Source organism: Pipistrellus hanaki (assembly GCF_964339955.1).
Source record: "Pipistrellus hanaki genome assembly, chromosome: 5".
Classification (NCBI taxonomy): domain Eukaryota; kingdom Metazoa; phylum Chordata; class Mammalia; order Chiroptera; family Vespertilionidae; genus Pipistrellus; species Pipistrellus hanaki.
The window spans coordinates 23,761,750-23,775,138 of record NC_140507.1 but is presented as its reverse complement, the minus strand read 5'-3'; the positions used below and the strand labels follow the sequence as shown (position 1 = coordinate 23,775,138).

The 13,389-nt window shown below is 44.4% G+C and overlaps 1 protein-coding gene across 3 annotated transcripts in view; it reads right to left on the bottom strand.

Annotated features, from left to right (window-relative positions):
- NR3C1 (nuclear receptor subfamily 3 group C member 1) overlaps positions 1-12,970 on the bottom strand; it is a 99,363-nt gene extending 86,393 nt beyond the window's left edge. For 2 of the 3 annotated variants that reach the window (XM_084884982.1, XM_084884984.1), the window contains exons 1-2: positions 10,851-11,198; positions 7,232-8,437 (exon numbers count right to left, since the gene is read on the bottom strand). In XM_084884982.1, coding sequence (XP_084741108.1) covers positions 7,232-8,424 — 1,193 coding nt within the window. In that variant the 5' untranslated portion in view covers positions 8,425-8,437; positions 10,851-11,198. Of the gene's footprint in view, positions 1-7,231; positions 8,438-10,850; positions 11,199-12,725 lie in introns of those variants that run through there. The other variant, XM_084884983.1, reaches the window with a different exon arrangement.
- Between the last annotated feature and the right edge of the window lie 419 nt (positions 12,971-13,389).

Below are 13,389 nucleotides of genomic sequence, written 5' to 3'. Positions count from 1 at the left end.
TCTATGGATGAAAACATAAGAATGTGGGGAGTCGATGAACGTGTACGTTCCTTTAACCTCGCATCAAAAATCATTGTTATCAACACATAAATCCAGTTCTGAGAATCCAAGGGACCCTCACCTCTCTGGCACTGCTAACAGGAGTGTTTACATATGTCTCTGCTCCACCAACTACATTATTTTAAACTTTATCTCACAAAAATGCCAAATTTGGGTTCATTTTTTCCTTTTATCTTTATAATACACCAAAAGAAAAAAAATCCCCAGAACCAACTTTGTTTACCATTCCCTACCACAATTGCCTCTGTCACTAAAGTGATGTTAAGAGGATGGTAGAATTTTAAACAGAAACACATATACACACATTTTGAAAATAATTATTATATAATTGTAAAAGTATTTTGACTCCAAAACACCTAATTACTCAAGGTCACAGACTGGCTCAGTTCAGCCTTTGAACTCAAGTCTGATTTTTAGTCTAGTTATTTTCTACTATTTCTATTATTTAATAACTAAATCAAATGTTTGAAAGGGATTCGTTTGTGTGTGTACTTTTCTTTTTAAAGCACCAAATTTGCAATTTAAATCATCTTGAAATCAAGAAAGCCCTTATTCCCAGTAATTACAAAACAAAACAACAAAACATTACAACAACAAAGTAAAACAGTGTTCATAACAAAGTGGTAGAGCTTTAATGTTCAATATGTGACCATCATAAGGTCATAAGTCATTGCATTGCCCCAAACATGAATAATAAATCATGAACTAAATTATTTGTTCATTTCACAATAGCTTTTAAAAATTGGCTATCAAATAAACTTTCATAATAGACTCAGTTAAATATTATGGAAAATTATGAAATAAACTAGAATAAAGGCTAATTTTATCTTAAAAAGAAATAAAAGTAATCATATATTGTAACTGTATGTCCTAAACATTGCATACTTAGGTTAACTCTCAAATTGTTACAAAAATAAAAATTCTATTAAAGATACTGTGAATACACATTTGCAACTGACCATATCATTAAACCTTTCTTTCCCCATATATATATATATTTGGTGCACTGCAGGGTAAGTGAAATAAATCCTATATAATAAAGAGCTGATATGCTAATTAGACCTGATGGTGGGACAGCCTTCCAGAACAACCACCTGGAAGGACAAGTGGGCAGGGCTGCAGGGTCAGGGGGCAACCAGGGCCTCAAGAGCTGTGCCACTTGCATGAATTTCATGCATCGGGCCTCTCGTTCTAAAATAAAAGGTATGTTTATTAAATTTGCTGCACTGTAGACACTATTAATCTTGTTGAAAAGAAAAAATACTTTAAAGCAATCAAAATTAATGTTTGAGTTACTCTGTAAAAAGTATGTTTAAGCATGCAGCTCTACCAAGATAATCAGCCACTAATATTTAAACTGGCTACGAGATAAATTAGGGGATGACACACTTCCATTCAAAATAATTGGTTTTAAGGACCATAGTGCAATATAAATAGTTTTAAAAGATTGTCTAGCAATTGCAGAACCCTATAATTTATTCTACATATAACCCAGCATTAAATGAAAATTTAATAACCTAGCAAAAAGTACACAACCCATGGAAATAAATTACTGAAGGAAAGGGTTGATTCCATAGTCAGATGACAATGAATATAAAAGCAAGCCATAAAATATGAAGTGGTTATAACAATAGGATACCATAACTGTTTCAACTACATTCCAGTAATTAGATTTTCATTGATTAAATAGCAGCTAAAATAAAAACTAGACAAATATGAACTTGATCTTAGCTGAAGTAATCTAAAAAGAATTAAAATGTTCATTCCATCCTTTTTTGGGTAATAAAATTTAGCAAAAGCCAATGACAACCAGATAAACGGATCTATACTGCCACAATTAGCTTTCAATTTCTTTCTCAAATTAAAGACACTAACGTGTAATCCTGGCTGATACACTCTTTTTACATAAACAGAGCTCCAAATTTTTCTCTTTTTAGTTCTCTGAATTAATGTCAGTTGGCCAAATTGTTGGTTTCTGGAATTGTTTTTGAAATTTCTAAACTTTTCTCTTACCATTCCACACTTCTGCTCCTTCCTCTCCCAAACCCTGACACCCTGCCTTTCCCATAACACTCATTAATTCAAAAACCCCATTGTAAATCCTGTATTTAAAGGGCATTGGTGATGGTAGTTTGTTAAAAGGAGGCCACCTGACAAAAATTACTTGTTTGGGGATTGAAATCACTGTCTACAATGAATTTTTAATTTGAACTGCAATAAAATTGGACATTTTCTAAATTATACCTTAATGTGTAAAATAAATTTTAAAAATCACCATTAAAAGTCAAGCTCTAATCCAGTTTAGCATAGAAACAATCACACACAATTCAAAGGGAAAGGAACCCTAGCTGGTTTGGCTCAGTGGATAGAGCATAGGCCTGCAGACTGAAGGGTCCCAGGTTCAAGTCTCATCAAGGGGCACATGCCCAGCTGTGGGTTCGGTCTCCAGTAGGAGGCAGCTGATCAATGTTTCTCTGTCGTCATAGATGTTTCTCTCTCTCTCCCCCTCTCCCTTCCTCTCTGAAATTAATACAAATATATTTAAAGGGGGGGTACTAATGAATCTTTTCTTTAATGAAAGTCCTCCACAGGAATATTTTTATTTACTTGAAAAATACAAAGTCTATGTAGAATAAACTAGAGAGAGAAAGAGAGAGAGAGAACGAACAGTTGGCTCTTGGCTCTGTGGAATGACAAAAATAAGGACAGCATGGGCTTTTAAACCCTCTGTAAAGGTTAATAAGGAATTGATATTTTTTAGTTATAGCTTAATTCAACAAATACATATACATATACATATACATATATATGTATGTGTGTACATATATATATATATATATATATTTCCAAGACTTCAGAAATATGGAAGCAAGTGCCCTTTAATTTGGCAAATACCTATAAATACAGCATTACACAATTATCAGGATGTCCTTAGAGGAATAAAAGCACAAACCTGTTTTTCCTATTTAATTTGTTGACTTAAATAGTAGTATACAATGAGAACTGCTAATTAAAATTTGGTGTGATCTTTAAAGAAGGAAAAAAAATGTTTTAAGAATATACCCCAGACTTATTTTAAACCCAATGTAAATTAAGGTTTTCTAACAACTAGGCTATTTTAATCACCTACAGACCAGAATGGATAAGCCTTATGTAATCAACCAATTAATACAGATGCTCTTTCACATCAGGCACTCATACTAAATTAAATCCTTATGATCCAATCTCTAAAATCTCAGAAGGCCCCTACAGTGTGATCTCTACCCACTTATGAATTCCACTATTAATACAATATGCATTTAACCTACATTTATGCAAAGTGTATTTCAGAATAAGTCATAAAATTTATATACTTTCAATAATATACTGAAAGTGGTCACACAGACTAATTAAAATACCTGCAACACCAACAGACAAAACCAAAACAGCATTATAATAAAAATCACATTATTAATTACAAAAATATCATGGGTTAGCCAAAGAAACGTCACCAGAAATAATTTCAATAAAATCAGACCACACGTTAGTCACACATTTCTGTAATCATTCCACACTAAATGATACACCAAAATACACAGTGAGTTACCTTTTTAAATATTTTACTAATATAGCCATAGCAAAGTACAGCATTTAAAAAAAGATTCTTACCATAAAGCTGAAAATAAGCAAATCTCCTTTAACATTTAGTAATCATGTTATATGAGTAAATATCAGAAATATTAAGATTAAAAAAAAAACTTTGAAAGACTCATTGCTAGATCCTATGGGAGGGGAGAAGAGGAGGAGAGGAAGAATGTAAAGAACTATCCAAAAAGGGGATAAATAAATTCAAAACACAGTATTTTCCTTATGTCTACTCCACTTCCGAGGAAACATTCTATTCAATGTTAATAATAAAAATGAGCAAGGGACAGAGTTTGCTCCACTCATCCTGCGTTTGTATAGGTCTTCACTTTCATTATCTTAATAAAATTAGACACACATGCAATTAATGAGAAAGGTTAAAATAGACAAATTTTTGTAGCTTCATTAGGTGTAATGAATACCTATAAATACAGCATTACACAATCATCAGAGCCCTAAACTCCAAGACTGAGAATACAAATTCATCTTGCATCCTTCTTTCCCTCCAATAATCTTATGCTTCAGAAACTTTTAACACCAAAGTTTCAACATAATCCCAATAAAAGCTCTAACTCCACCTGAAACCAATTACTTCCTTCCCTGCCCCTTTTCAGCCGTTTCACCCTCAATGCTAAAGTGAAACAATGTTGAAAACCAAATGATGCAGAAATGTGCCTTCATCATTGTTACAACTTTATGCTAAATTCATTGAATTTCAGTATTTAAAAAACATATTAAGTTGTAATGGCTAGTTCATTTTACATAACGAATGTATATGAATATCAATAAGATTTCTCTTGTTTTACTATCAACTAATGAACTCCTAACATGTTCATCACGACATCCATAATTTTACAATTTAATGTGGTAATTGGAAACTGTGCTATGTTTACATATCAGAAGGCACTACCTTCTGCACCAGACGGTATAACTTAGTGGTTGGATGTCATCCCATGTATCAAGAGGTCATCCTTGGATTCCCATTCCTGCAGGGATTGGGGCTCCATCCCCGGTAGGGGGCATGCAGGAGGCAGCTGGTTTATTGTTTTTTGTTTTCTTTTTTCCTCTCTCTCTGTCTCAAATCAATAAAAACATATTCTTTTTTTTTAAAAAAAATGAGTTAAAAAAAACAAAAACAAACTACCTTCCCCTCAAAACAGTGTAATTACTTTTAAGCTTTCTGAGAAAAAAAAATTTAGGTGTCATCTTAAAAAGTCAAATTATTATTTCTTTTTATGTAAAAGGAATGCAAGTGCAGTTATTAGCATTTAATATTTTTATATCAAAAGTCAGAAAGTCTGTACTCAATACTGTTGTGGTCTCAACATATTGATTTATCTGCTAATCATTCAGGGTCACGGTCATAGCTAATGTTTGGCTAGAACCAAGTAGCATATAGAGAGGAGAAAGCAACCAATTTTAGTTTCTATCAGGGTTGTTGTTTGGAAACAATAGAGTAATTCAATGATGGTTAGAAAAGAAACATTGTTTCAATTTATTTGGAAGCAGCTTTGTTCTGGGTAATCATAATTCCCAATGTTAATGCCAAAAGGTGCCCAAATTTTCAAACATTACCAAATAATTCCCTACAAATTATTATATCTTATCACTAGGACACACACTACAGGTTTATAATTCAAATTACACATCGGCATAACAATAATTTTTGCATTAGATATTTAAAAATCTCAAAAGAGCCACAACATCATAAGGTTGCTATGAGACTCAAATTCAAAATATGAAGGTACTTTTTTACATGTCATAAATTACTATAGAAGGCATTATAATGATCTACGAGCAATTATGTCACCTGACTTATGCTCCAGATCCCATGGGGCTTAACGAAAGTTCATTGTAAATGGAAAATAACCTTGTCCCATGCATTTTTTTATAGTTAAGAAAAATGGCACCAATACCTTGATAATTATCAGACCAAAATGCATTAATAATCCCTAAGAGTTTCTTCAAATATGTTACTTTACTTTGTACAATTACCTGTTTTTATATAAATCAATATAATAACTTCTTACAGATAACTTCCTACAGATAGCTTAGTCAAATCAACCAAGCACATTCAACCATGAATTCCACTGCCAAAAATTTAGATTAAAAAATTTAAAACACAGGCATGTCTTTTAACATTCAAACAGAATAGTTTATGTGGTAAGAAACATCTCAAATCTCTTTACTGAAAACATTTTCAACCTCAATTCAGAATGACAGCAATTCAAAGCTGGAGTAGTGTTCTTTTATAGGAAGATAATTATTATTTAAATAACAGACTAGTAGTAGGTTGCTTACATTTAGACACACAAGAACCAAGGTGATATTTTTCTGATGAGAAACAACTAAGCCCTTTAAAGGAATAAAACATAGCTTAAATCTAAGTGTAAAATTCTTCCCGATCAAGAAAAGCTTCCTACGTAAGGAGGGGAAGAAGAGACACCTCTGTTAGGACATCCCTTTAACAGAAAAAGTATTTTAAAGGAAGTTTTAAATAAAATCTCCAGTGATTAGTTAATGGGAACAAGGACTATCACTAACATTTAAGGAAAAGCTTGAAATGCTTATGTATAAATAAATCACTGTGTCTACTGTGCCTTTAAAAAAAACCACCACCACTGACTGTCTCTATAATCACATTTTAAAATATTTTCCTTCACACACAAAATGTGGTATACAACCCGGTATTTATCTGAATTGGGGATGGGGTGCAGGTACAGAACTAAGAACAGGTACATCTAAATTCAGAACTTTTTCCCCAGTAATTCCATTTTAATAGATCCCTTGGATGTCAAACAGAAATGTCAATACACTTTTAAGCGACTGAGATAAACAAAGAAAAGCATCAAATGACGGTGAGAATTGAAGCTTAACAATATTGGCCATCAGTTTCTACTTAAGAAGTTGTGGGAACATTTGAAAGTAAAATTTTGTTTTGCACTATGTTGCCACCAATTCCTTTTTTAAAGAGACTGATCAGCAAACAAGACTTGGCTACTTTAGGTCAGGAACCTCATAAGCAAGTCCTTTGCCTAATGCTGTGGTCCCATACATTGTTCACTGCATTTCTGTGACTTGTCAGTACTTCTGATTTTTAACCCTTTAATCTCGTTACATTCCACAAGTGTGCAAACACAGCAGCACAACTCTTGGTTATGTGAAGTATAAAGGGCTCTTTTCATTGTGATGTAAGCATATTCTAAAACAGCTTAAATGAACATGCACCATGAACATGCTGTATCTGCAAACATTAAAACCTCTTGAACTTATACAATTTTTAATTAAAATCCCTGTTAATGAGCAGTATTTTTTTAAAAATAAAATTTTCAACCATTTGCCAATGGGATACTGAATGCCAATATTCAGACAAAAACTTGAAATGTATAGAAATAGGCTGTCTACCATGTCTACTTTAAAAAAAAAAAACTCCTTAAACTTATTCACATGAAGAAGCACATTAATTGCTGGAGAAAACATACAAATAAATGAATATTTAATTCTACCAATCTGTCTCAGACTTAAGAAATGGAAAACCAAATCTTACCTTGAGTAGCCATTAGAAAAAACGGATCGCCCCGGGAAGTTCAAGGTTCCCAAGGAAGTCAGGTTGTCGTCTCCAGATCCTTGGCACCTATTCCAATTTTCTGAACCAACAGGGATTGGTGGAATGACATTAAAAACAGGCTTCTGATCCTGCTGCTGAGAAAGGGATGCTGTATTCATGTCATAGTGGTACATCTGTCCTCCAGAGGTGCTCACACCGTGCACAGAAATGGCAGACATTTTATTACCAATTATGTTTGCCCCAGAAAAACTTTCCTGACAGTAACCCGGGCCCAGTCTCTCCTGCTTAATTACTCCAGGGGTGCAGAGTTCAATGAAATCTTCTTCTTTTTCTGTCTTCACCTGGGGCAGGGCCACACTGCCGGGGCTTGGTAAAATCAGATCTCCGTTATCCTTAATTTTAGGTTTAGTATCTGGCAAAACGAGAGGCTTACAGTCCTCATTTGAGTTTCCTTCAAAAAGGAATGGATCATCCTCTCCTCCCAAAGGAGAAAGCAAACAGTTTTCATCTATCAAGAGGTCTGGTCTCCAGGGGCTCTCGTTCATCTCTTTACCTGGGGACCCAGGAGGAAACTCCAAATCCTGCAAAATGTCGAAGGCTCTTTGGTCTGTGGAATACAACTTCACATTGCCACCGTTGGTGCCAGCCTGGCTCTTCAAATCTTGCTGTTCCGAAGAAGACATGTCGGGTTGTGTTTTTGGAAACTCCTTCTCTGTGGGGTTAACAGAAACAGTAGCAGACGCTGCACTCTTGGGATTCTCTGGAACAATGGTCGACTTACTGAGGTTTGCAATGCTTTCTTCCAGAAGCCGAAAGTCTGTTTCCCCAGAGGAGAGGCTGATTTGGCCCGGTTGTGGGAACCCCAGGTCATTTCCCATCACTTTTGTTTCTGTCTCTCCCATATACAGTCCCATGGAGAGGGAAACTGCCTGGGACAGATCTGGCTGCTGCGCATTGCTTCCTGAGCCTTTTGGAAAATCAACCAAAAGTCTTTGCTGCTTGGAGTCTGTCAGACAAGCAGCAGCCAGTGAGGGGGGAGATGCAGAAACCTTCACAGTAGCTCCTCCCCTTAGGGTTTTATAGAAGTCCATCACTTTTCCTCTCTCCCCAACAAGCACGCTGCTGGGGATTTCTTCTTTACTGGGGGAGCCTACGGATTCCTTCGAGTCCATCAATGAAAATCAGCTACAAAAAAGAGAGAGGGGGGCATAATAAGCTATAAAGTCACATTATCTCCGTGATCCGTTTAGAAGAGCTTGTTAAATGAACCTTTTAGTTAACCCTGAATCTAATTCCTCATTATCAGAAGAGTAGTTTCTGTCATGCAGAATGAAAAGCCATGCACGTCCCCTGCTCCCATTCAGTGTGCCACACTTGAAAGTACGATACAGTCCATTGCATGGCTGAGAGAAAAATTATATCCAACGCAGCTTGGCTATTCATCCTGACACTCACAGAACTGTAACTTGTTAATTACAGACATTATCATTCATTACATCTGATTGTTCTAAAGGTTAGAGTTGATGCCAAAGTATTTCATTAAAAAAAGAACTATGATCATTAAAATTCCTGCCTCTTTTCAATCAAGGCTTTTCTGAGAATCAATACACATAAAATTTGATAAGTACTATGATAGAATTCTTTATCTGATTATTCCCCAATTACCCTCCTACTAGCTAGCTAGTCATACATTCAAACCTTTTAGTACAACCTCCTAGTAAATCATGCTCATTTTATCTGAAAAAAATAAACAATGATGATTTTGCTTATCTTCCAATAGGCTAGGAAAAGGCTCTTATTTTTAACTCATACTTCTTATTGAATGTACCTGTTGAATAATGCCTGCCCTCAAATTTGACATACCAAATGAAATACATTGTATAAAGGCAAACTAAAATTTAGATTTTAAAAAGCAGAAGAGAACATAGCTCTTTTCACAACAACTTTAACTTATTTAAATATAACAAATGCAGTGCCTCTCAATCTGCACAACACAATAAAATATGGATGACGCTACAGTTCTTTAAAACTGCTTAAGATCCTCAGTATAAAACAATATATTTCTAAATAAAGACGTTTCCTTTCCAATTTTTAACTACCGAACAAGACAAAAACCCAGAACGCTAAAATCTTAATTCGTATAAATCCATGCGGGAAAAAATCCTGTAAAATGCTGCTAATTTTCTGTGCATTCTAAACCTTCACCTATGACAACTCTGAGCCTATTCTCAAGTCGGTTAGATTGCCAGTATATCAATAATCAGGATTTTTTTTTAAAAAAAAAAAGGGGGGGGGGCAAAGACTTTGATAAGCATATTTGCGACATGATAGTCAAATCACACCCAAATGAAACTTGTCCTGTACAGAGACTTTAAAAAACATAAACTTCACTGGCCCTCACAGAAAAAATGGAGTGTGATGAAGGTGGAAGGGAGAAATCTTGGTGGTAAATTGCTTATCGCCCCCTTTTATCTGATAAGGATCTTTAAACACTGGGCATCAAGTGGAACCTAATGAATTTCCACACCGTCTTGACAGCTGCCTCCCAACTCTAAACCAAAACAATGCCTCCTGAAACGAAAACGATCCCTTCCTTCAAGGGCTTTAGCCCCCAGTTTAAGATGCAAATAACTGACACCTCAAGGAACCGCGCTGCGGGGGTCTTCAGGGCCAGTCCCGGGCTGCCAGACCCAGCCTACATCCCAAACGTCCAACAACGCGCGGCTCGTCAAAACCGCACCAGAAAGCGGTGACGACTGGGGAGGGTCTTTTGGAAAAAGGGTCACTTATAAAACTCAGGTGAGAAATACCGCCAAGCGCCAAACCTCAGCTGGGGGATGGGGGTGGGAGGTGAGAGAAAGGCGCCTAGACCTGTTGCTGCGTTCTTTCCCGACACGCCCACTCCTACCCGAGATCGCCGGCCCCGGCCAAAGTCTCCAGGCGGCGGGCGGTCAGCCTCCCGCGGGCGTGCGCTCACCCGCACTCACACCCGCACCACAGCCGCACGCTCACCCGCACTCACACCCGCACCACAGCCGCACGCTCACCCGCACTCACACCCGCACCACAGCCGCACGCACACCCGCACGCCCACCCGCACCACAGCCGCGGGCGAGCCCGCCCCGAGTGGGACGCGCTGGAGCCTTGACAGAAACCCAGCCGCGCTCGGCGCACCGGGGCGGAGTGAGAAGACTCGGGCGAACAGAATTCAGAAGCGGTTTGGTATTCACCATGAAAATGGGTATCTGGGCACCCTCCCCCCCCCCCCCCCCCACACACACACAAACACACCCCCGGAGAAGCAAAGGAAGGGGACTTGGAAAACAACAACAACAAAAAAGAGAGGCTGGAAACCCGAGGCAGCCGGACCGGGCTCCACTCGCAGAGTCGGAGCCCAGTTTCCTCCCCCTCGGCCCCGGGAGAGGAAGAGCCCGGCGCTGGCACCCGCGCACTGCCCTTTCGTCACCGGCCCTCGGCCCTCGGCCCTCGGCAGCCCCCCCGCCCCCAAGCCCCGCGGCTGATAAAAGTTTGCAGGCTCGGCCGCGGCCCCGAGCAGCGCCTCCGGGGAGCGGGGAGCGGGCCGGCCCCCGGCGCTTACCTCTGTGGAGGCGCCGCGCGCCCGCCGCCCGCGCTCCCACGGCGGGCAGCCCGGATAAACAACTCAGCACGGGAAAGAGGCCGATTTCTCCCCTGGAAAAGGGAAGTCAGCAGCCGCCCCCTTCTCCATGGGTGGGGGGGAGCCCCTCTCTAAGAAAAGTCCAGCATTGCTCGCTGACAAGCCGGCCCCCGCCCCGAGCCCCTCTGCCGGGGTTGGGTCTCGGGCGCGCGTCCTCCGTCCCGGCGCCTGGCGGCTCGCTCCGGCGGCGGCGTCTCCTTCCACCCACGAGACTCCGGCCCCGACGGACAGACGGGCGGCGGCGACTCGGGCTCCCGTCACCGACTCGAGATCGCAAAATGGAGGAGGAGGAGAGGAGAGGAGAGGGGAGGGAGTGCGGACACGCGAAAGGGCCGCCCCGCCGCGGCGAGGGAGCGGGCGGGCGGGCGGGCGGGGGCGGCGCCACGGCGCGCTCTCTCCACACGCGCTCCCACTCCGCCCCCGGCGCTCCCCGCCCAGAGGGGCTGCGCGGCGGCGCGGAGAACGGTGCAACCTGTTGGCGACGCTCGGCAACTGCACGGGTGTCCGCGGCCCCTGCCCCCACGCCCTCCGCGCGGGCCCTCCGCCCCCTCCCACGCCCGCGGCCCCCGCCCAGGCCCCCGCCGCCCCCGGGCCGCGCGGAGAGGGTCCTCGCCCACCCAACCCCCCAGGAGAAAAGGAGAGGCGGCGGGGGCAGACCTCATCTCTCGGGGAGCGCTCCGGAGGGAAACCGAGTTTCTCTAGTTTCTCTTCTGCCTCCTTCCCGCCTCCGCCCAGCTCCGCGACTCCCGACCCACTCGGGAGCTCGCCCTGAACCGCCGCCGCCGGCGCCCCCGGCTGACAGACAGCGGTGGGGGGGGGGACCTGGGCGCCGCCCCGGGAGCCGCGGGGGGTCCGCGCCGCCGCCCCCGGGGTGCGCGACGTGCGGCCCTGAGCGCGGGGCGGCGGGGCTGCACGGAGACGGTGCCGCAGCGTCTGTGCGCGGGGCCGGTCCGCCCGACACGCCCTCCGGGGAGGCCTCGGGGAGCGGGGCGGGGAGGGGGCCGGCGCGTAGGGACTCCGGGCGCGGGGGCGGCTGCGTGCCACCAGGCCCCCACCCGCCCCCGCACCCTCTGGGCCGCCGGGTCGGCACCCGCCGCCGCGCTCCCGCCCCGGAGAGAAGTTGCCAGCAGAACCCACCCTACCCCGCGTCCGGCCGGCCCCCACCCGCTTGCTTCCCCAGCCTCCCGGGCGGCGGCGGCGGCGGCGGCGGCGGCGGCAGGAGGCTCTGCCTGCCAAGTTCAACCCCCACCCTCCCTCCCCGCGCGCTCACACTTGAAGGAAGTTGCACGCCAGAAGCAAAACCTCCAGCGAGCTGCATTTCTTTGTACTTCCCCCCCCCCATTATTATTATTATTATTTTTTTTTTTTTAAGGAAAGCAGGGGGTGGCAGGCCTAAAAGCAAGTTGCAGGCGAAACAGTAAGTTGTTGCCGGTCAAGTACGCCCTCACCCCCCAAACTCCTGACCTCTCCCGCCAGCCCGCCCGCCCGGGACCGGCTCCCAGGCGTCCGGGGGAGGCCCCTCCGGGAATCCTGACTTCGGCTGCACGCGACTCCGTGCACCGCCCGCCCTTCCGTGCCCACGGGACCCCAGCCCGCCCTCCGCAGCCGAAGCGCACGCAGCTTGGACATGTCAGCGCCCCACTCCCTCCAGCTGTTCCCGTTACGCGGGGAGACGCGCGGCCAGCCCCCCGGGAGCGGGGCCGGGGCCGGGGTGTCCCCGCGGGAGGTGCCCGCCCAGCCCCCTGCCCCGCTCGCTGGACCCGGGGCGCCCGGCGGCGCGGGGCCGGAGCCTCCTACCTGGAGCGGCACGCACCATGGTGTTCGCGGCTCGGGAGAAGGCGGTGCGGCGCGGCTTCGGGGTGTCGGGAGGTAACTTGTGCGCCCCCACAGGTGACAGCGCTCGCCAGCTCCTGCCGGGGGCGGAGGCTGCCGCCGCTCCACCTCGTCGCTGCCCGGAGCGCGGCGCAGCCACTCTCCTACAGGCCTGGCCGACTCCGCTCTGACACCTTCCAGCGGGGCGGGCGGCGCGTGCCGGAAGCCGCCGCCGCCATCTTGGTAAAGGGCGCTGACGCCGCCCGCCGCGCCGCCACCATCTTGGCCCAGCGCTTCGCTCAGGGCCTCCGGAGTCGCTCTTCCTCGCGTCTGAGCGGGGGTCGCGCCTCCGGGGTGGCCGGGGGTGACAGGAGAGGAGGAAGCCTTCAGACAGCGGCTCCTCCTGAGGCGCCCTGGGCGCGCTTTCCGTCAGGGCCGCCATCTTGGCAAAGGGAGAGGGAAGCAAAGGAGAGGGCACCAAACCTTGGCCCAGATGGGATTTCTATGAAGGGTACTGAGCAACCCACCTTCTTCTGAACGCAGAAGGGATGACTTCTCCTTTCTTTTCCCTTGGTGCCGGCCTTGCCTAGGGGCGCACAGTGGTTGACAAGTGAAAATCTGCTCGGAAAGCTACCTGGCAGGCCTGCCT